General features: G+C 41.2%; 1 protein-coding gene across 1 annotated transcript in view; it reads left to right on the plus strand.

Annotated features, from left to right (window-relative positions):
* The window catches only part of TET1 (tet methylcytosine dioxygenase 1), a 208,981-nt gene that overhangs the window by 110,946 nt on the left and 74,772 nt on the right, over positions 1 to 23,263 (plus strand). Inside the window, 2 exon segments of the mRNA XM_078150750.1 lie at positions 3,720 to 3,810; positions 7,553 to 7,646. Of these exon segments, the coding sequence (XP_078006876.1) occupies positions 3,720 to 3,810; positions 7,553 to 7,646 (185 nt within the window).

Raw genomic sequence — 23,263 nt, forward strand, 5'->3', positions numbered from 1 at the left:
ACCTACAAAAGTATAGAACAGAACTGCTTTTCCTTTTGTTAGCCGAGAAGGCAATACCTAAGAGACTCCTCCATCATAGTAGTAGCATAGACTTTGGTAAACACAAAGATGTATGTCCAATGGTGTTCAGTTACTACAAGTACTAGGAGGACCTCATTACCACAAAGAAATCTCATCTATATATAACATGGTCCCATGGCACAGTCCCCAAGAGTCTTATCTGTCATAATACAACTGATATAGTTTGAACTGGTAGAAAATTAGAAAAAGATCCCTCTCCCCCCCCCTAAAAAAAGTTAAAAGTGTTATTGTGAGTAAGCATTTGCAAAATACTTTAAATTGGGTTAGTGGTTTATTTGGCACAGTTATTCTGTGAGGTAGGCTAGTGGTGTTTTCATTTTATCAGAGCGGCATCACAGAGTTGCGGAAAGAATGCTGGATTTAGAATTGGGATAATGGGGCTTATTTCCTAGCCTCATGCCTCTCTCTCTGTGTCTCTGTGTCTCTCTCTCTGTCTGTCTCTCTGACTCTCTCTCTCTCTCTCTCTGTGTCTCTCTCTGTCTCTCCTCTCTCTCTCTTTCTCTCTTTCTCTCTCTCTCCAGGCAAGTTACTTTTACCTCATTTTCTTCATCTCTAAAATGGGTGTAAAATGCTGCACCTGTTAAGAAATTTGTGTGGAAAGTACCTGGTAAGCCTTGATTATAAGCCATTATTATTCATATTGATAAGGAGCCTCCATCAGAGTCCTCCTCTGATGCCTCATTTTGGCATGGAGATAGCTCTGGGTTCTCTCATTGGCTATGCCAGCTAAGCATCTGCCCTGACAAGTTTTACCGAGCTGGAAAGGCTTTAAGCATAAACTTGGTGTTAGATTTGTATGTTTCTGTTACATAAGGACTTTCTTTACTAAGATCAGAGAGTCTCATCATCAGAAGATTGACTACCAAGTCATGATATTTTTGGCCATAGCACTTGATGAAACAGACCTCTGAGCTGTGAGAGAGCTTTGATGTGTGCCTGGGGAGGGATCCTCCACCTAAAACAAGCTCCAGGAGACAGCCCAGCTTATCTGGAGTAACAGTAAATCATTGGTAGAGGTTAAGACTAGATGTCTTGTTACATTCTCAGAGGAGAAATGCTAACCTGTGAAGAAGAGCTATGAGGCTTGGGTGGGGAGTTTGGGACACAGTTTGAACTGCCATATTATTGAGGGCGTGTGACTCTTTCAGTGGGATCCCAAATAGAGTGGCAGAGAGGAGATGGTGATGGCCACGCATTTCATCTGAGTCACAGAGTTATGGCTGGAAAGACCATAGTGTATAAGAGCTAGCTCAAGCTCCTTATTTTACATATAGAATGATAGCTAGCATTTGTATAGCACGTTGAGGTTTGCAGAGTGCTTTGTGAGTATTATCTCATTTGATCCTTACAGCAGCCCTTAGGAGGTAGATGCTATTATTAGCCTCATTTTACAGATGAGGAAACTGAGGCAGAGTTAGCTGAACGTCATGCCCAGGATCACAAGGCTAGTAGATGTTTCTTTCTGACTTTAGGTCCAATGTTCTGTCCACTCTGCCATTTGTATGTAAGTAAACTGTTTCTCATCGAGTTGAAATGACTTGATGAATGTCACAGATTTCTGCTTCAGACTTTGTGGGATCTACTTTTCTTTCTTTGAAATACTTCAGAACTTTCAAGTGAGACCAAGTAAAGTCAGAATTTCTATAATGGTTGAAGAGACCCAGGAAATATGGAAATATATGCACAGAAACACAAATCGTTGTCAATTCTTGAATTATCCTCAGAAAATAGAAACACTTCAAACTTCTAGCCTCCTACCATTTGATATGTTTCAGTGCCACTCAAGCTGCTTGTTTTGCCAGCTGGTGTGTGCTAAGGTAGTGAAATCTCACTTTAATTTATTAGTCTGAGCTAAACATAATTACAAAGATGAATCTACTGCAAACATTTAAAATCTCTATCAGGCATCTAGAACTCAGCTCTCTGGCTACCTCATCTATTTTGGCGGGGGGGGGGGGTTGGCAATGAGGTTAAGTGACTTTCCCAGGGTCACACAGCTAGTAAGTGTCTGAGGGCAGATTTGAACTCAGGTCCTCCTGAGTCCGGGGCAAGTGTTCTATCCACTGCACCACCTAGCTGCCCCTATCTTATCTATTTAGAACAGAATTGAAAGACAGGAAGAAAGTAGGAAAGACCTTTAAGCAGTCACATTACATATCTCAAAATCCACGTTCTAGAACCGATGACTTGTACTTCATCATTAAGTCCCTGACGCTTTCACAGGGCCTGGTGACTCACATATGACAAACAGGCCTGACAAGCTTGCCTATGCTGTCTCAAACTTGTAACAGTTTAGAAACTAGAAATAAGAGAGGAGTGCTATTAGAGACAGCTGCAGTAAGAGCAATAAGAAGTAACAGCCATAGTTGTGATCAGAGAGGAATCAAGGGGGGGAAAATCTCTCTAAAAAGCATACAACACCAAAACCAAAGCAGTCTGGGAGGACATTATGTGGAGGTGATTAGCTCTAAAGACCTCAATGAGCCTTGAATGCTTTGTTGTACTTTCTTAATTGATGATATCAGGTCCCTCAGGTGAAGGGCCTGAGAGATCCTCATTTTAGAAATGAGTAAACTGTATCTGAGAGAGCTCGAGTGACTTGTGCATCATCACACAGCAAACAACAAAGCTGGGGCCACAATCAAAAACACATTGAGGTGTGTTCCGTACTCTCTGCTCAAGACACAGATGTGTGGAATGCATCACCAGCTCTGGCCAGAAGAAAAATAGCTTGGCTTCTTGTGGGCCAAGTCAGCAGTCATCCATGAAGCTGGCCTTGTGAACAGCCGTTTCCTGAGCCTTCTGGTGGCCAAGGTTTCGTTGATAATGCTTTCCAGGAGCCTAAGAGACAGGATTTTGGATCATTCATCGTTTCTTTTGCTTGTATCACTTCCTTCCTTCTGTTTCTGTAGGTAATTCAGAATTGTCTAATAAAGGTAGCGCCTAGGCAGAATTTAAAAGTTGCTATATTTGTAAGTTTATGGAATCAAAAGGACAGTAAAAACCAAATGAGTTAAAAAGCATACATGACGGCTTCTCCCTTTGCCTCCTAGAAGAAATAGGGCTTGATGAGGAACAGGATACTGAGAGAGTAGACCAGGAAGGTTCCCGTCCTCCCCATCTCGCTGCCTCTTTCATTGATTTTGGTACTTCAAGGTTCCATGATCTCTTTGGTGTGGACACTCCCTCCACCAGTCTAAAAGGCTTGGGATTTTCACCCTAGGTAGATCTTAGCCAACCTGATGAAGAGCCTCTCTGCATTCAGTAGATGAGGTACGTCTTTGGATCACAGACACACACGTGGTCACTAGGCATGTATTCAAAGACCTTCTAAAGCTTACACTCTATTGGCATTGCCTTCAAGAACCCAGAGTCACTTTCACACCACAATGAAGTATGAGAACAGGAGCTTGGTAGTAACTTAGGCGGACTCCTGCAAGATCTCAGAAGTCACCAGAGCTTTATGAAGAAACCTGTTTCAACATCTATAAAGAATTTCGTTGCAATATTTTGATTACATTCTCTAATGTTTGCCCCCCAAAAAAAACCCCACATTTAGTAAACATAGCTTCCCCAGTTGCATCTGTTAAGAATAATTCTGTTAATCTTTGAGTTTAATATTATTATTCCTTCCACAGAACAAATTATAGAAAAAGATGAAGGGCCATACTATACACATCTTGGAACAGGACCAAGTGTGGCTGCTGTCAGGGAAATCATGGAGGCCAGGTGAGGAAAAAAAATCAATTCCTTATATGTAAAAACAAAAACAAAAAGCCTTAATTTTGAGTCTGCTGACATTAGAGTCACATATTACACTCCAATGTGACCTTGTGGTTCAGAGGTGAACCTGGGTTCTTGAAAGCATTGTCCACTGAGCACCAAGGTCTGGATGGTCTTCCCAAGGTGGGAAGTGCTTCAGATACAAGTCAGGTGACAGGCCACCTTAGCTAAGTTTGGTGAGCCCATCACCAGAAGGTTGGTTGATCAAGTTTATTTGGCTACAGAACTAACAACAACTATTAAAACATGCAGGGGTCATAATCTGCAATGGTAGAGCAGGTGTCCACACCAGGGAAATCTTAGATCTTTGGACTGTGGGTCTGATTCAATGCAGATAAATGTTTTCTGAGAGTAACTGTTCAGCCAGGTCAGGTGAATGATTGTCAGTATGTGCTAATTAGGGCACAAGAAAGGGATGCTTGTCAAGGGCTGTCCCCCTGGTGTTCCTACAGAATTGCTCATTCTCCCTGGACAATTGTAGGTCTTGTTCGTTCTTTCTAAACATAGACAACTAATTCTCTTTGTTATATGGGATGGTACTTTGTATGGAGGAAAAGGTGGAATACTGGGAGAAAACTAGGCAGTGTAAAAGACATCAATAAAAATTTAATTTGAAAAAACACAGCCACCTAATAAAAGAATCACAAAGTGAAATCGATTGGCCTTCTCTGACTTTATTTCAGCCTCATGTTACTTGCTTTGAATCCAATATTTTAGGTACGTCCCTTGTACTTTCACCGGAGCTGTGGCATCATTAAAAATGTGACAAAGACTAAATATATAAAGAAAGAATAAAAATGAGACTCATGAAGAATAGAATACTTACTTTGCCAACCTAAAATTCTGCTAGCTCCAGGGTAGAAGATTGTGGGACAAGAGGGAGGCTGTTGTGCCAACTTCATTCATACCACAAACAAGTTTGCAAACAAAAATATTTGCATCTTTGCAAACTGCTCAGAGTATCAGTGTTGAAAGGAAGCTCAGAAGCATCTGGTAAAATGGCCTGAACCAGAAAGCCCTTTCCAGTCTACCCCAGAGAAGGTGATACAGCTTCAGTTTGAAGGCCCCCTTTGAGGGCAAACCCTCAGCCTCCTGAGTCAGCATGGCTTTAGTCATTAGAATGTTTTCCCTTTCCTCAGACCCAGATTTTCTCCTTTGCCATTTTTGCCCCATATTCCTTATTCTGCCCTCTGGGGTTAAAGAGAATAAATTTTTTCATTCTTCCTGACGGTTCTTCAAGTATGTAAAGACAGCTATCATGTCTCCCCTAAGTCTTTTCTTTTCTACTCTAACACCCCTCAGGATGATCCATATGTGACATGAACTCAAGGCCCCTTCACCATTCCTCTTGGCAGTCATCAGCCTCTCAGTATCCTTCTTAATATGTGGTGCCCAGAACTGAGCATATTACTTGTCGATGTGGCCTGACTGGGCTAGGCCCTGTATCATGGTATTATCACTTTTCTCACCCAGGACACTCTGCCTCTCTTAAACTAAGCCATGATTGTATTAATTTTCTCGTCTGCGGTACTGTATTGTTGACTCAGTGAGCCTACAAGCCGTTAGAATCCCCATATCTTTTACAGATGATTTATTGTCTAGTCATGCCTGCTCTATCTCATACCTGTGAAGTTGATTTTTAACCAAAGTGTAGAACTTTGTTACGCTCCAATCTCCATTAAACTCCATCTTAGTGTATTTGGCTCAATGTTCTAGCTCATGGGTTCTTCACCTTTTTTGTGTCTTGGACCCCTTTGGCAGTCTGTCTGCCTCCTTTCAGAATGATGTTTTTTTCAATACATAAAATAATTGAGATTACAAAGGAAGTGAATTCTACTGGAAAACAATTATCAAAACTTTTTTTTTTTAAAGTTCACAGGGGCAGCTAGGTGGCACAGTGCATATAGCCCTGGAGTCAGGAAGACCTTAGTTCAAGTGCAACTTCAGATACGTAACACTAGCTGTGTGACCCTGGGCAAGTCACTTAACCCCATTGCCTAGCCAAAAAAAAAAAGTTCACAGACTTCAGGGTAAAAGCCCATCAAGATATTTTTGAACTGCTGATTCTGTCATCCACCATGTTCCCTGTTCTTACTGGCCTCATGTTAGCAGATTTGATATGCATGCTATCTTAACTAGTATGGTGCCAAGCACTGATCTCTAGAATGCACTAATAGACACTTCCTTTCAAGTTGAGGTCTAGCTGTTTAGGATTTCTTTTTGGGTCTGACCATTTGCCCAGTTCTGAATCTCTCTAATTGTATTATCTATTTTATATCTTTTCGTGTGTTCCACAAGAATAGTACATCAGATGTTTTGCTAAAACTATGTAAAATATATATCTAGACCATGGCTTCTTAACCTTGGGTTCATAGACCTCAAAAGACCTAGGGATAGATTTCAGGGGGTCTGTGAATTTTTCAATGGAGGAAAAATTATGTCTTCATTTTTACTAACTTCTGACTGAAATTTATCATTTCATTTAATTATTTAAAAAATATTCTGTGAAGGGGTCCATAGGCTTCACTAGACTGACTCTCCCAAGGTCCAGAACACACAAAAACAGATTAAGAACACCTGCTTTAGAGCAATGCTTTTTAAACTGTGGGTCATGACCCTGTATGGCAGCAAAAGGTTTCTGAACATGCAATGACTAAAAATTAATTAAAAATTAAATGTGTAGTAAATCCGAGGTGTTTCTGGCAGTGCTGCCAGTGTTGCATCGCATAACTTCACTGCAGCCTGGATTCTGAACACAAAGCATGCACACTTAGCACTGTGCATGCCCTCAGGCCACACAACACCAGCTAACACTGCCAGAAAAGGGTCTTGAGTGGAAAAAGTTTAAGGAGTTCTAGAGCATTTCATGTCTAGTAAACCTCTCAAATAAGGAGATAAGATTCATTTGATGTAGCCATTTCTTGATAAAGCAATATAGTCAGCTAGCTTTGTTATCACCTCTTCATTCTCTGCCTGTTCAGTTGGGTATTTCTTTAATGTTTTCTAGAATTCTACTCAATTTCCCAGTTTTGTTTTATCTTCAAAATGCACTTTTTTATTATTTAACCCAAACTAAGATTTGGTAACTGGGACCTTGTCCTAAGACTCTGAAATTTAGAAGGGGCTCAGACAGCGCTCTGAGTCCTTCATCAATATAGAAATAACTGAGCTTAGCACCTGGTTAACAAGAATATCTCCTTAAAATACCAAAGCATCACTTGGCAGCTTCTTTATCTCCTTCTGTCCTTTCATTCCCCTCCCTGCCACAGCACCCCAGGTGAGTTCTTCCCTAGCTCATGGCAGCCTCAAGAGCCCTCATGGGTTTTTCTTCTCCCTCTCTGTATTCCTCTGTCTCTGTCTCTATCTGTCTCTGTCTCTGTCTTTGTCTCTCTCTCCCTCTCTTCGTTCTTTACCTTCCTCTCTTTCTCTCTCTCTCCCTCCTCCCCTTTCTTTCCCTCTCTCACTCCTCTTTCTTTCTGCCTTTTTCTGCCTCTCTTTTTCCCCTTTTCCACTTCAAACTAAACTGAGGACACATTTGGTCCTCTTTGCTCTGGACATGTTTTGCGCTGTTTGCCCTGAGTGCACAAGTCATTAGTTATAATTCTGATTAAACTTAACTCATTCAGTTGAGCTTTGAATTTCAGAGAGTATTGCATCAGGTTTCTTCTCCAATTTTTTTTATATTCAGATATGGTGAAAAAGGAAGAGCGATTAGGATAGAAGTCGTCGTATATACAGGCAAAGAAGGAAAAAGCTCTCAGGGGTGTCCAATTGCCAAGTGGGTAAGTAGTTGGTATTTCTACACTTTGGTGGGAGGGAAGGATGACAGGATTGATTGGTACTGCCTTGGCCTTGAAGTTTCCTCCAAATGGCACTTGGACTTGGAGCTAAGTGTTTCTGACTATTAGAATGCTAGTCAGTGAGATGAAATGGAAGGGGCCCTGGAGGTAGGAGATGAGGGTTCATGTCTAGCTGTGCAACTGGGGGCAAGTGATTTTGCTTCCCTGAGCCTCCATTTCCTTATCCATAAAATGGACACACTGGGCTGTTGTGAGGAAGGTTACTTGTTGGTCAGGACTTTTCATTTCCACTTGTGGTTGTAGGACTTTGATTAGAGTCAGTATGTGTTTTCAGGAAGAGACAGCAGCCAGGCCAGAGGTGTTGTGTAAGTCTCCTGAAGTCAAAGTGTCCATCAAAACAGAACTGAGTTGGGAGAGGAGGCCTGGCTAGCAGAGGGCGCTGGCTTGAAATGCCTGAAGTGTTTTCTCATTGTGTTAATCATGGTTTGAGGGTAACAGAATCCACAGGTGAAAAGCAATAAGCATCTGAAAAGGCTATTGTGTGGGGAGTTGGTTTGTGCAGTTGTGGGTCTGTGGATGTGACTGTGGATGTGACTGTGAATGCTGGAAGTCTGAGGATTGACAAGGACAGATAGTAATCTAGTGGATGTCAAGAGACCCAGCTCTGCCATGAACTAATCATGAAACCTTGTAAAAACCATTCAGAGGTAGCGGGTGGCTCAGTGAGTAGAGCACTGGGCCTGGAGTTGGAAAGATATGAGTTCAAGTCCAGCCTCAGACACTTCCTAGGTGTGTGACCCTGGGCAAGTAAATAACCTCTGATTGCCTGACAAAATGGATCTACTGGATCCGTTGGAAAAGGAAGTGGTGAAGCACTCTGTTCTCCTCCAGGAAAGCCCCGGTTGGGTCAGGAAGGGCCTGTTACAGCTGAAATGACAACGACAATACATCATTTAACTTCTTAGTCTCCTCCTCTGCAGAATGAGGGGCTTGAGTTCAAATGCCCTCTAAGGTGCCGATTCTATGGTTTTGATAAAAACATTGAGCACTTATATATGAGGTCAAGGCAGAGCTTCAGGGTGCCCTGGACGCTGTCTTCTGAGAGCTTTTAACCCCCTTGATTTTATGTGTACGCTGTCTACACGTGGGGCTTTATTACATGCAGACTGTTCCCATCAATTTGTTTCACTTTCAGTTTCCTAGATTTGTTAAATTTTAACGGTTAGTTTGATGGTGTTAGAGTAGATAACACGGGAACCTCTAAGGACTATAGAGAGAATAGGAAGTGAAAGTCTTCATTCTTCACGCCTAATCTGGGAAGGTTTCCTGAATGAGAAAATTTTTTTAGAATTAATTTTTATGGCTATTATTTTTTTGTTTTATGTCACTTAAAATTTCCCCTGAATTCCTTTCCCTCCCATCTCTCATAAAGCCATGTCATTTTACAAAGGTTAGTTTTTATTTTATTTTTATTTTTTTGCTTTTTGGTAAGGCAATTGGGGTTAAGTGACTTGCCCAGGGTCTCAAGTGTCAAGTGTCTGAGGTTAAATTTGAACTCATGTCTTCCTGACTCCAAGGCCAGAGCTCTATCCATTGCGCCACCTAGCTGCCCCTAAAGGTTAGTTTTTAAAAAGAAAAAGAGGAATATTCTGAAAGTATATGTGATGTTCTACAACTGCAGTCCTCCCAGCTCTGCAAAGAGGTGTGAGGCAGCTATCTCCAGAAGATGCTTGCAACAGACTTGGTAGACAATAGATGAGAGGTTGTACTAGTCATGGGTGACAACATGTAAGACTACTGAGAATGGAATGATCACAGGGATTTAGGAACAAGTTTTCTTGAAATGATGTCATCAACATTCATAAAGTAGCTTATGTTTGTCACCCTGCTTAAAAAGTCCTTTTACATGTATTATTTCTTTTGCTACTCCAAATGGTTCTGTGAGGTAGAGATATGCAGGCCTGTCTACTCAATGCAGATGGGCAAGCAGCCTTAAAGAGGACAAGAAACTTGCCTGTGGTCACACAGTTTGTACATGGGGCAGGCAAGACTGGAATCCAATCTTTTGACCCCCAATCTAGTCCTTTCTCTCCATATCATATAGCCTTCCTGAGTGTGCTCTTAATCTATCAATACTTTCTGGACCTATAGGCAGGGTCAGTTGGGAATTTACTGGGCAGAAGGTGCTTTCATGGATAGAGCCTGCATGCAAGGGGACAAAGACCAGACAAAGGAATCTTTCCGGTGCCCAGTGACAGGGAGAGCTGGTGGAGGACCTTAGAAGATGTCATTAAAACTTCTGCTAATAAGCTTAATTTTTGTCTCAGAATTTTGGACTGACTGAAATGGAGATGGCAGGGTTGATGGTGGAATTAGAAACTAGTAGAATCTTTTTGTAAAAACTAGTAAACAGGAGAAATTTTTTAAAAAAATACTCTTTGACTCAATAATTTCATTGTTCAGCATATACCATGGAAATGTTATTGAAACAAACAAGAAAGAGCTATTAAGAGATTTTCATAGAAATATCATTTGTTATTGCAGAAAATTGGAATCAACCTAAATTTCCAGTGAGGGCAATGGTTAAATAAATTGTGGTATGTTAATATAATGGAGTACAATAATGCTACATAAGGCATGAGGTAAATATTTTAAAAGCATGGAAAGAACTTTGTAAGATAATACAAAATTTAAAAAAAGAACCAAGAGAAGAGAGTGAATGCTAATAATGACTATAAAACAGGAAAAAATGAATAAGCATAAAAGGACAAAGTTTCCAGATTCTTAGAAGGGGATTAACTAAAAAATGTTTGTTTTATATATTGAAATTCATTCATCCATTAAATATACTTAGTTAACTTAGTAACTTAACTTAGTAACAGTAACAGTAAAAACTATAGCTAAGTTACTTAGTTACGCAAAGTATAACTGGTTATAGGACTGGGATCTGGACCTGGGATTTCTCTGGATAAAGGTAACTCCTCAGGAAGGAAACTACCCATGCAGGTCAGCACCTTCTATGAACTGTCTAGAGCACTGAGAGGTTAAGTAACTTGTCCAGAGTCACACAGCTCACACTCATCAGAGGCAGGTCTTGATCCCCTAGATCTTCCCTGTTTCTAGCCCTAGCCATTATGCCATGCTGTCTCTCCATAAATGATTGTGTTGATGTTCAATATTTATATATAATCATTTTTAAAGAGAGAGAACTGGAGGTAAGGATATCAATAAAGAGACAGAAATAATAGTGGCTTACTCTTAAGTCAATAACATTTATTAAACACTTACCATGTGCTAGGCATCGTGCTAAGTGCTGAGGATACAAAGACAGGTATAACCAAGGCATTGCTAATAAAAGAGAGAACATTCTACAGTGGGAGATAACATGGAACAAAGATGATATATACAAAGTAGATGGTAAGCCTGGCTCATTTTTATAGGGTCTTTGTGTTGGAAAGAGTACTGAATGCATTTAGTCCAGACTTCTGCAGTGCAGGAATTCTTCCTCCCACATTTCTGACAGATGGTCATCTAGCTTCTGGTGCTGGAACACTTCCAGTGATGGGGCCCTTACATCCCTTCCATTGGTGAACAGTCCTACTCTTTCATGTGTCATTATGTTGAGCTTGAAATCTGTGTCACTAGAACTCTCAGCCAGTGGTTGCATCTGTGCCTTCTAAAGCTGCACAAAATAAATCTCCCACAAGCCAATTTTCAAATATTTTGAAAACACTCAAAATCCATTCTCCTAAACCTTTTTTTTCTGAAGCATTGGTCCAGGATCCCAGAAAGCATGCTGAGGAGTTTGGCCCAAGGATTCCATCCAGGCCAACTGTTAAATTTGAATAAAAGGGGCACCTACACTTCATCTTTGTACTAGGAGTGATTTGTTTTTGGCCATTTTACAGTGGAAGTTACCTATAAGCATTTCCTGCTTCATTGGCAAATATCAACTGAGGATCTTTCAGGGTTTGAAGAAAAGAATAACCTGGCTCCCCTCACTATATGTTCCATTCCTTTCAGTTGATAATATTTTACTACTCTGCTCTCCTAATCCATCTCTCCCCAGCTACCTTTGGGTTGTGCTATGAATTATGGGATTTGGGGTATACAATTTCATATATAATCTCCTGGCATAAGTTTAGAACAGGTCTGTGGTCTTTGTTCTGACTAAAATTAATAACTGATCTAAAAGCAATCTGATGCTGCTGCAATCAGCGTGTAATCAGGTTTGCATGCTGAGATCTGAAGGGCATTTTTCTTAGAAATGCCGTGAATTGTAGAAGGATTTAGGCTAGATTAGAAGACTGTGACCATGTATCTTTTTTATTTCTTTTTTTAATAAGTTTATTTTTTTCCAATTACATGTATAAATAATTTTTAACATTCATTAAAAAAATTTTTTTTGAATTCCAAATGTCCTCCCTCCTTCCCTAATGTCCCCTCTCCCTGAGATGGTAAGCAATTTTATATAGGCTATACATGCGCAGCCACGCAAAACATATTTCCATATTATATTGTGAAAGAAGACACAGACAAAAAAACCCCCGTAAAAATAAAGAAAATGAAAAATAGTATGCTTTGATGTGCATTCAGACTCTATCAGTTCTTTCTCTGGAGGTGGATTAGCATTTTTCATCATAAGTCCTTTGAAATTGTTTTCTATCATTGTGTTACAGCGAATAGCTAAGTCATTCACAGTTGATCATCGTATGATATTGCTGTTACTGTGTACAATGTTCTCCTTATTCTGCTCATTTCACTTTGTATCCGTTCATGTAAGTCTTCCCAGATTTTTATGAAATCATCCTGCTTGTCGCTTCTTATAGCACCATAGTATTCCATCACAATCATATACCACAACTTGTTCAGCCATTGCTCGATTAATGAGCAACCCCTCACTTTCCAATGCTTTGCCACCACAAAAAGAGCTGCTATAAATATTTTTATACATATCAGTCTTTTTCTCTTTGGGTATGCACAGTTTTATAGGCCTTTGGGCACAGTTCCAAATTGCTCTTCAGAACGGTTGGATCAGTTTGCAACTCCACGGGTAGCGTATTAGTGTCCCAATTTTCCTGTAACCCCTCCAACATTTGTTAATTTCCTTTTCTGTCATATTAGCCAGTCTGATAGGTGTGGATTGGTACCCCAGAGTTATTTGATTTGCATTTTTCTAATTATTAGTGATTTAGAACTGTTTTTCACATGACTATAAATAGCTTTGATTTCTTCTTCTGGAAACAGCCTGTTCCTATCCCTTGTATGTCCATGTATCTTCCTTCTACTTCTTCCCTCACCTTAGTTTGTGAGCTCCTTGGAAATTTGGTGTAAGTTGTATCTTTCTTTTGATCTTCTTCAGGCTCTTGCATTTAGTAGGTGCTTAATGAATATTTATTTATTGCATTGCATTGAAACAACATCTATCTATGAGAAATAATAGAAAGACCAATAATCAGCTCAAGGCGATCACTTTTGTTGATGCCATGACAGAGTGTTTGTTTGGATGGGTGTTTACTGTGCTGATCAGCTCTTTCTCAGCCACCAGTTACTTGACTCTTTCCTCTGGCTTTGAAGAAGCGCAGTTCAAAGAGAAGGTGAAACATATTGAATCCACGTACCTCTCCCTTCATAGATCCAGGGTTTTGGGGGAGTTGGTGAAAGGGCTGGGAATACTGTTTACAACAGGCCAGGAACCTACCAAAAGGCCCTCAGCTGGAAAGTGTTCCTCTATTCAATCCTAAAGCGTTTCATAGCCTGACTGTGTAACCGGACAGTGTGCAAGGTCACCAGCCAAAAGAGGATCTGCCCTCAAGGAGCTTCCCTGTTTGGAGGAAGGAAAAGGGGAATGCAGTACGTCAACAGACAAGTTCATACATGATGATTTGAAAGGGACAGAAGATGAGTACCTGAGGGAAATCAGAATACACCTCTCTTAAGAGGTGACACAAGCTGAATCTTGTAGCAACTTAGGAAGTCTAGGAAGGAGTGTGGGAAAGAGACTGGGGAAACCGTGTAGTGGTATGGGAGACAGAATACTAGGCCTGGAGCCAGGAAGACCTGAGATCACATTTGGCCTCAGACCTGCCTCACTGTGTGACCCTGGGCAAGTCACTTAACTTCTGTTTGACTCAGTTTCTTCTATTGTAAAATGGGTCAATAATAGCACCTCCCTCCCAGGGCTGTTGGGAGGATCAAAGGAGATAATTGTAATGCTCAGTTCCTGGCACAAAGTAGGCACTATATAAATGTTTATGCCCTTTCTTTTTCACTTGAAAAGTCAAGGAATTAGGAGATGAATGGGTACTAACCAAACAGGAGTGTTGCAGTTTGGGGTGCTTAGTAGCGGGAGGCGAGCAGTTGACAAGAGAATCTTACGTCTCCATGTGGATACCTGAAGATTTCTTGGCTCTGGGGGGTCCTCTAAAGCTCAACTCAGAGACTGAGCCACCTCTAATTACAACAGAAATTTCCAAGAAACATTTACCCTTCTATAAACAGCATATCGAATGTTAGGTTTAGGGACAAATCATGCCTTTGTCAATGGCGCCTTTCAGACCAGATGCAAAGCTAAGGCTCAGACTAATTACTCCCATTAAAGATTCCCTGAGGTCCTTTTCCTAGGATTACAAGAGCCTCGAGGAGGAGTCTGAGAGCAGCAGTTCCATTCTGCAGGCCAAATGCTCCTGCCCAGGCGCTTGGTTCTGGAAATTGAAATTTGGCTCCTCTGCAGCACTTTTTCGTCCCAAATATATTACAATAATTTTCACTAGTTATTCTCTCATGAGTACCATGAGGTTTTGATGTCTTCTTTAAATGGAAAGTGAAAGAAACTAGGTCCAGAAAACTGATGTGACCTTTTTGAAGTCCCACAGGGAGCTGTTGGCAGAGTCAGGTTTCAGATTTATAGTTCCTGAGGCCCGACCTGTTCCTTAACCCACTGAACTGAGCTATGGTTTTTTTTTTAAAATTATCTGCATTTCAGTTTAAGTGTGAGGGTCTGTTTTGTGTTTTTGAGGATATATTTGTGTCATTGTTGTGTTCCATTTCTGGATTGCATGCCAGGTTATACTCAGGGCTTAATGCACTGTGATAATAACTTATTAATAACATGTTTGTTATTAATAATCAATTATTATATAATAACCTACTATTTTATATACATATTATGAATGTGCACTTTACTGCAGTGCAGTGGGTTTTTGGAAAGACAGCATGAAATATTGGATAGAGGGGGAATTATGAAACCCTAGGTTCACATCCCAGCTTTAACACCCACTGTCTGTGTAGCCCTGGGAAAGTCCCTTACTCTCTGAACCCTTGTCTGCTCCATGGACTAAGCTGAAGAGAAAGGGCAGCTAGATGGCACGGTGAATAGAGCTGGGGGCTTGGAGTCAGGAAGACCCAAGTTCAAATCCAACCTTAGACACAAATCTTAGTATGTGTATGTATATGTGTGTATGTATGTACACACCTATATGTATATATAATATCTATATGTATATATACACAAAAAAGTGCTTTACAAACTTTGAAGTGTGACATAAATATTAACTATTATCATTATTATTATTATTATATTTATAAGTGTTGAGAGGACATAGTATACTGTTTTTACCTTAAGACTAGGCTGTGGCTGCTGTAGTTTTCATGGTACTATGAAAAATCTGCAAGGAATGGAAGAGAGATCATAGCTGGGCTTTCTGGTGCTGGGCATGAGGCTGGGCCAAGCAAAAACTCATGGGGTGGACAAATGGAGTTGGACGGCCAGGTATATAGACCTTAAAACTGATAGCACCAGCTCTAGCTGTGTTCAAAGGAAGAATCACCATCAAAATGGCCAGTCTTGGCACTTAAAGCCGTGGAAGAGATTAATGGAAGACCAGCCTGGCAGAATGGAGGGACCCATGTGGAGGAAGAATCATGATTTAATTTGGAAATACGCAGGAGTCTAGAATGCCAGGCCGATGACTTTAATTTCAATACTGAAAACTAGGATGGACTCCCTAGGTTGCCTGAACATTGACATGATAAAAAGATCATATTAGATGTCCTAGAGTTTGAGTGATGTTGAGTGTAAATTATTTATTAAGATGGAGACTGCTATCAAAGGTCTGTTACAAGGATTGATGGTGGTTCTATTTTGAACCTTGAAATTTTAGAGCTTCAAAGCATTATTTAAAGATCATTTAGTCCATGGGTCACCAAACCTGGCTGTGGGTGTGGAATCTTGTTTTCTTAACCTCCTCGTTATGGGTGGGAGTCCTGGCAGTGCCATAGAGAAGAAAGCACACAGGATTTGGAGCCAGAAGATCTGAGTTGATTCCCAGTGCAGCTGCCTTTGTGACCTTGGGAAAGTCACTTCAACTCCTTAGGAGAAGGAGTTGCTTCCTTTTTTGTATTTTTATCACCAGCACCAATTTCAGCTGCTTAGTCAATGTTCGCTGACTTACTGAATGAGTCTCAGTTTCATAAGACTGAAATTTGGAAGTGATCTAAGAAAGATAATCTAACCCAGCTTCTTCACCTTATAGTTGAGGAAACTGAGGCCCGAAGAGGTCAAGGAAATTGCCCCATTTCACAAGACCTCCGTAGTAGAACTCCGAATCCTAAATCAAACAGACATATGATTTAGGAAAGGAAATCTGCTCCCTTTCATTCCTCATCCTCCTCCCAAAAAGAGAAAAAAAATACCTTCATGAATTTCAGTATCAGTGAAGATAATTTTGGGATTATCTAGTCTTAGTATTTGTGAAAAATTGCAAGTTACATGTCCTGGCACTCCCCACTTTTATGAAGCTTTATTAGCACTTTTACTTTGCCCACTGTAGCTAGTTGACATCCGTACCTCAATTTAAGTAACTTTTATCTATTTCTTTCTACCCAAGGCAGCTAGTTTGTGAAGTGGTTAGAGAGCTGGACCTAAAGTCAGAAAGACTTGAGTTCAAATCTAACCTTGGTACTTACTACCTGTGCGACCCTGGGCAGTCTTTTTGCCAGTTTCTTCATCGGTCAAGTGAGGATAATAATAGCACCTACCTCCTAGGATAGTTGTGAGGATCAAATGAAATAATATTTGTAAAATACTTAGCACAGTGCCTAGCACATTGTTTCCTTCAATTTCTTCCTTAAATATTTCTTTTCTTTCTTCTTTCCTTTTTTCCTTCCATCTATCCATCACTGTCCAAGAGGGCAACAGTAGTCCTCTGATTAAGGACCCTGTACATGTCTGTTTTGGCAACTTGATCAGTTTTTTTTAAAGCTTGTCTTCTCTTCTAATGTCTTGGCAATTACTTTCCACAGAGGTGTGGAGTGCTCTGATGGCTGTCAGCCAGGTGTGGAGTTAGAGTGACTATTGGAATATATAGTCACTCTCTTAAACTAGATAATAATTGTAAAGTGCTTAGCACAGTAGCCGGCATGTACTGGTTGCTATTTAAAGGCTTCTTCTCTTCCCTTCCCCCTATATGGACGGCTCCAGAAGGGAGCTTTGTTTGCTAATATATTTTGAATTGTTGCCTATGTGGTCTATTGGGATCTGTGACTAGGGCTTTTGCCATCTATCCAGTTAGCATATCTGGTGGCATTTGGAGTCTTCTCAAAATTCCTCATCTGGAACAGTTGCTCCTTTCTAGACACTGATGACCAGTTCAGCAAACACCACATAGCATCTTACGTAAAACAAGTACTCAGTATCATGAAGGGGAGATTCAGAGATGCGTAAGGAATCGTTCTTGTCCTCAGAAAACTTAGTCTGATATCAAGGATCTTGGATCCCATTTAAACCAATTTCTAACCAGAGAATAAGAACCTGTGGAAGATATAGACCCAAGACAATGACTGGAAGACCTAAGGCCACTTGCTGTGCAGCCAACATCTACTCGCTGACCGTTCTTATTTTTACTCCAAATAGAAAACTTGTCAGACTCTCCCTAAGTCATAGTTACCTGCAGATGACCTTCCCACGTCTCCATTTTTGTGTATTTCTAGGGTCCTCACCATTCCTAAGAACATTGGTCTAGTCTCTGTTCCCTAGGAGCAGGTCTTGTGGTACAAGTTGTAATCACGTCAACAGACATTTATTAAGCATTTCCTAGGTGACGTGCGCTGTGCTTAGTAAGTGCTAGGGATCAAATGAACGGCAAAAATAGTCCTCATCATCAAGGAACTCATTCTAATTGGAGAGACAACATGCAAATAATTGTATCTCTACAAGCTGTATTCAGGGTAAGTGGAAGTAGACTTCAATGTTCCTGTCTACTTTGCAAAATCTACTCTAGGGAAATGGAAAGTTCCTTCAAAATAAGACCAGGATGAAAATAAAGTAGAATTGAGTTAGAAGACATTTTTGAAAGGCCAATGAGACCCCTTTGGCCAAGCTAGAAAAGACCAAGCAGATAAGCCTGAGCTGCTCTAGATCAAAAGGCAGTAGAAACCTGGGACACATAGCAGAGAAACTCCTGCCACAGATCCTGAAGTCAGAGATGGAGGAGCTGAAATGTTCTGACGTGATGAGATTAATAGGATTTAGAGCTAGAAGGGACTTTCCAGATCATTCAGCCCAAGTCCCTCATTTGCAGATGATGAAACTGAGTTCCAGAGGGGTTAAGTCATTTTTCCAAAGTGAGATAGGTAATAAACAGAAGAGTCAGGATTCAAACCCAGATTTTCTGCTTTGAAATCCCTTTTTTTTCCTATAAGTTCTACTGAATATTTAGGACAGGAATTGGCAGCTCTTTTTTTTTTCACCTATTCATGACTGGAAGTAGTGAGAGGCATTTATTCCTGTGTGTACCATTGATCCATCTAAGGTGTAAGCACAGGAAAAGGGAAAAAGAAAAGCAATAGAAAAGAAAAGGAGAAAGACTTCTAGGACCTTTTAGGTTGCAGTTTAGCCTCTAACCTCATGTAAACATTTAATCTACAATAATCCCAAAAGTTAGTCGTCTGGCCCCTTAATTTAATACTTTCAATACCAGGGAGCTGTATTTTAAAAAATATCTTTAACTATTAGCAAAGTTTTCTGTTTGTTTGTTTGTTTGTTTGTTTTCCTATACTGAGCCTAAATCCAGCCACTTAGAGCTTTTACCCTTGGTCCCTAATTCCTTTCTGTGGAGCAACAGGGAATTGCTTTTCTCTTCCATATGACAGATATCTGAAAAAAGCTGTCCTGTCCTTCATGCTTCTGTGTCTTCCCCAGGGCTAAACATTTCTTTCAGCCATTTCTGTCAGGACCTGATGACAGACTTGTTCCCCGTCCTGATCCCCCTTCTCTGGGTGTATTAGATTATGGTCACATTTTAAGCCTCTCCTTTAAAATGGGGTGCCTCATTGCACATAATATTCTGGAGGTGGAAACAAGCCCAGAGAATGGTGGGAATATTATCTCATTTGTGCTGTATTCCATTCTTCTTTTATCCCAGTCTTTTAAAAATAGCATGAACTTTTTTGGAAACCACATCACACTATTGACTCACGTTGTACTTTAAGCCCATTAGTAAGTAATGCATTACCTTTTTAGCATGAACTTTCATTAAACAAGATCTTGTTCACCCTCTGCTTTGTGAGTTGGATTTTTTGCACCTAAATTTAGGAGCGTTCATTCATCCCTATTCAATTTTATAACCACCATTTTTTTATGCTAATTTTGTCATCTAATGAAGCTGGAAGAGATAGTTAATGTGTCATATGTAAATGTGATATGTGCCTTCCAGGTTTTCAAGTCTAATGAAAGTGTTGGCTAGGACAAGGATACAGCCATGTGGCACACTTCCAGTTGACACTGATCCATTAGTACTGGAGATGATGGTTCAGCTAACTATACCTCTACTGAACAACTATTTTTCAACCTACATTTTTTTCTTTAAGTCAGGTCAACAAACAGTTATTAAGTACCTACTATTTACTAGGCACTGTGCTAAGTGCTGGAGATACAAAAAGGGGAGAGGGGTGTCATAAAATAGTCTGTGCTGGGGTAGGGAACCTGTGGCCCTTTGACTGAATCCAAGCTTCATTCAGTCAAAGGTCCGCACTTGAGGACTTAGAGGGCCATATGTGGCCTTGAGGCCACAGGTGCCCCACCCCTACTCTGAGCTCTCAGGTAGCTCACAATCTAATAGGGAAGACAATATGCAAACAACTATTTACAAAGGGTTTTCTTGGTAGAGATACTGGAGTCATTTGCTGTTTCTTTCTCCAGCTCATTTTACAGATGAGGAAACTGAGGCCAGCAGGGTTAAGTGACTTGCTCAGGGTGACACAGCTAGGAAGTATCTGCGGCCAGATTTGAACCCAGTAAGGAGAATCTTCTTGACTTCTGGCCCAATACTCCATCCACTGCACCATCTAGCTGCCCTCAGTCTCCTCTCCCTTCCACAATTGCATCCAGTAGCATCTCCAGAACTGCCCATCTATACTGAGTATGCATTGGGCTTACCATCTCAGAGCCAGGCTTCTATATGCCCAACCCCCCAGGAGGTGGAGTGTTCTTCTTTAATGCCATTGGCATAAACCTTCCCCCGACCCATTTTTAGCCAAAAGTGACAAATACCCTAATTTCGTTTAGCCAACTAATATCAATCAGCATTTAAAAGAGATGTAGAGATATATTACTTTGAAGATATAGAAGCAGAAAAGTGCGACATTTCTACCCCAGCACCTTGGAGGCACACTCTCCCCTATGCCACCTCCTCACTGAGGAGATTGGCCTAACTCTTAGCCAAATGACTATGTAACCTTCATCCAACCAGGTCTGTATCCAAATGTGGCATTGCTGTGGGATGAGTGCCTCAGGACATCAGTGCTGGGCCACCTGCAAAACCTAGAAAGGACTTGAGACCTGCCGAATAGGCAACTTGTTCTGCTGAACTTTCAACATTCAGAAGGTCATAGCCTCAAATCCCTTTGAAAATGAAAAAGATGATGAGGCAGGGAAAAATTGAGAACCATATTCCCCAGGCCACCGTCTACCTCAGTAGTGGGGAAGGTCTGAGGCTACTCCCCTTGTACCATTGGCTTTCGGTGGGCGTTGCCTGGCGTCGAGAAGTCCGCTCAAGAAAAGAGAGCTAATTCAAGAGAAGATGAGGCCAAAAAGGGCCTTTGGAAGCCTCCCCCAGTTCTGGCTGTGTGGCTGACACTGATCAAAGAGGCTTCCATTTACTATGTGGTTCCCAAATTGGAAGCAGGTATAGAGTGTGTCCTTGCGTGACATGCCATCATGGCTCTGCTGGTCTCACCAGCCTCTTCCAGACAGAGAACTGCATTAGCCAAGCACACCCATGCACTCTGCCAGGCTCCTAAGGACTAGTGCCCCCTTACACCATTATACATCCTAGGAATAAAGGGAGATGTTTTTGGTTACTGCCAGCTCAGAGAAGAACTGTTTCCAAAATTGTTCAAGCAGGTAACCTTTACTCTGTTTAAAGTGGCTTCTTTACTGTGTGATGAACATTTGATTCTCAGTCCTGCTTCCATATCTGAAAGCCTTCCCTAGATGATGCAGTAGATAGAGCGCTGGGCCTGAAATCAGGAAGACCTGAGTTCAAATCCTGACTCAGACACTTCCTAGCTGTGTGACCCTGGGCAAGTCCCTTAACCTCTGTTTTCTGAGCTGTAATATGGGGACCTCACAGGGTTGTCATGAGGATCAAATGAGATATTTGCTAAGTGCATAGCACATCATAGGTACTACATAAATGCTTATTTTTCCACCTCCTTCCTTTCTAAGTCTTGTCCTTCTTTTAAGCACTAACTGAAGTCCCTTCTCCTCTGTGTAGACTTTTTTGGTTGCCTTAGTCTTTAATGATTTCCTTTGCCTTTAAACTCCTGCAAGTCTCTCTAAGGTCTTGTGCGGGGCCTCTGGAGAGCCATTTCGGGAACTCTTCATTTTCCAGAGGTCAGTGGTACTGAAGCAATAGGTGTTTCTTTGGCATATTTTAACTTGTACCATTGGAAGTATTTAACTTGAGATATCTGTGAAGAGTGGGTAGGCCTCAGGGAGCAAATACACAGCCAGGTCACAGTCACCATATAAGTAAGAATATTACGGAATCTCTGGAGAGGCAGGCTCTACTTCCAACTTAGCCATCACAGTGACATCTGGGCCTGGGAAAGATAATCTTTAAGCCCCAGCAGGAAGAGGGAGAGAATTAATGATCCAGCACTTGACAACCCCTCCTCCCTTCCCCCAATACCCAGGTTAAGCTGGGCCCTGGCCTTTCCTCCCAGTTTGGTGCAGGCATACCTGGGTTCTGTCACACACTGAGGACTGCTGTGCAGGATAAGGTCAGATGTGCTAGAGGGAGAGGCGAGCTTTCATTCAGCTCTGTCCAGTTGGTTTCCTACATCTGATGCCACCAGTCAATGAGGCTGCTTTGGGCATGGAATTTTACAGTCAGATCTGGGGTGCTTCAGGAAATGGGCAAAGCCTAAGGACCCAGGAGGCAGAAGGGCATGTGTTGAAGAGGTACAACTTGTAACAAGAAAAGCCATGTCCAGGAAGCCAGAGGTTTTTCTGGCTTTTACCGCAGTTTCGAAGTCAGATTGCAATTTGTTTCCTGTGATTTTTTTTTTTCTGCATAGGGAGGATCCCCAGTGGAGAAACTCCCTCGCCCGGTGCAGACCTGTAACTGTTTTATAACTTAAAGTCTTGGAGTTGACTGTGGCCCTTGTCCAGGGTCCCACAGTGAGCCATTATATGTGAGAGCCAGGATTCGGACCCAGGTCTTTCTGACTTCAGGGCCAGCGCTAGCCATCATACCACAATCCCCTGAAGCCTCTATCAGTAAGCTAATTTTATTATGACTCTCTTGAAGTCTATTTCTCTTCACAAATACTTATTCTTCCCTGTACATTATTTTCTGAATGACAGAGAAAAGACTAATATGATTTAGAAGGGCAATCAGCCAAGGTTTAAAACTCTGGTGTATACTATGTTGGCTTTTCTACTGTCTATACAGTTGGAATAGCATGCAACAATTGGAAACTGTACATTTCATGAGAGACAGCATGCTACAGTGGGTGGAGGCAGGGCCGGCCTTGAATTCTGGAAGGTGCTTCAAGGCTTTGCTTTGACACAGTTAATCCTGTGACCTCTGGGAAGTCACTGATTTACCTAGCAGTGCCCCAAGGCAACTCTCCAAGACCTTTCTGAGACCTAGGTTGCAGTCTTGCCAAATGGAGTTCCCTTTGTTTTCAGTCCTGTCTGACTCTTAGTGACCCTGTTTGGGGTTTTCTTGGCAAAGATACTGGAGTGGTTAGCCATTTCCTTCTCCAGTAGAGTTCCCTACACCAATTAAATCACAAGTCTAGACCAAACTAGAAAATATTACTCAAGTCTACCCAATTAGATTGCATGCTCCTTGAGGGGTAGCAAGCAAACCTCATCTTCACAGCACTAAATTCAGTGCTAAGCGTATTGAACACACTCAGCAGATATTTAGTTGATTAAAATTTTGATTGAGCTACTTGCTTTTTATAGTATTAAAAGTCTGACAGTCGTCCCAAATGCATTAAAGGAACTGTAAAAATCTGCCACGGAAGGAACGATGATCCATAGTCAGTAAAGTTACTGCAGCTCAAACAGGAAACCCTTCTTGTTC

This window comes from Phascolarctos cinereus, unplaced genomic scaffold (assembly GCF_003287225.1).
Source record: "Phascolarctos cinereus isolate Bilbo 61053 unplaced genomic scaffold, phaCin_HiC Scaffold_3;HRSCAF=262, whole genome shotgun sequence".
In the NCBI taxonomy this organism is placed as follows: domain Eukaryota; kingdom Metazoa; phylum Chordata; class Mammalia; order Diprotodontia; family Phascolarctidae; genus Phascolarctos; species Phascolarctos cinereus.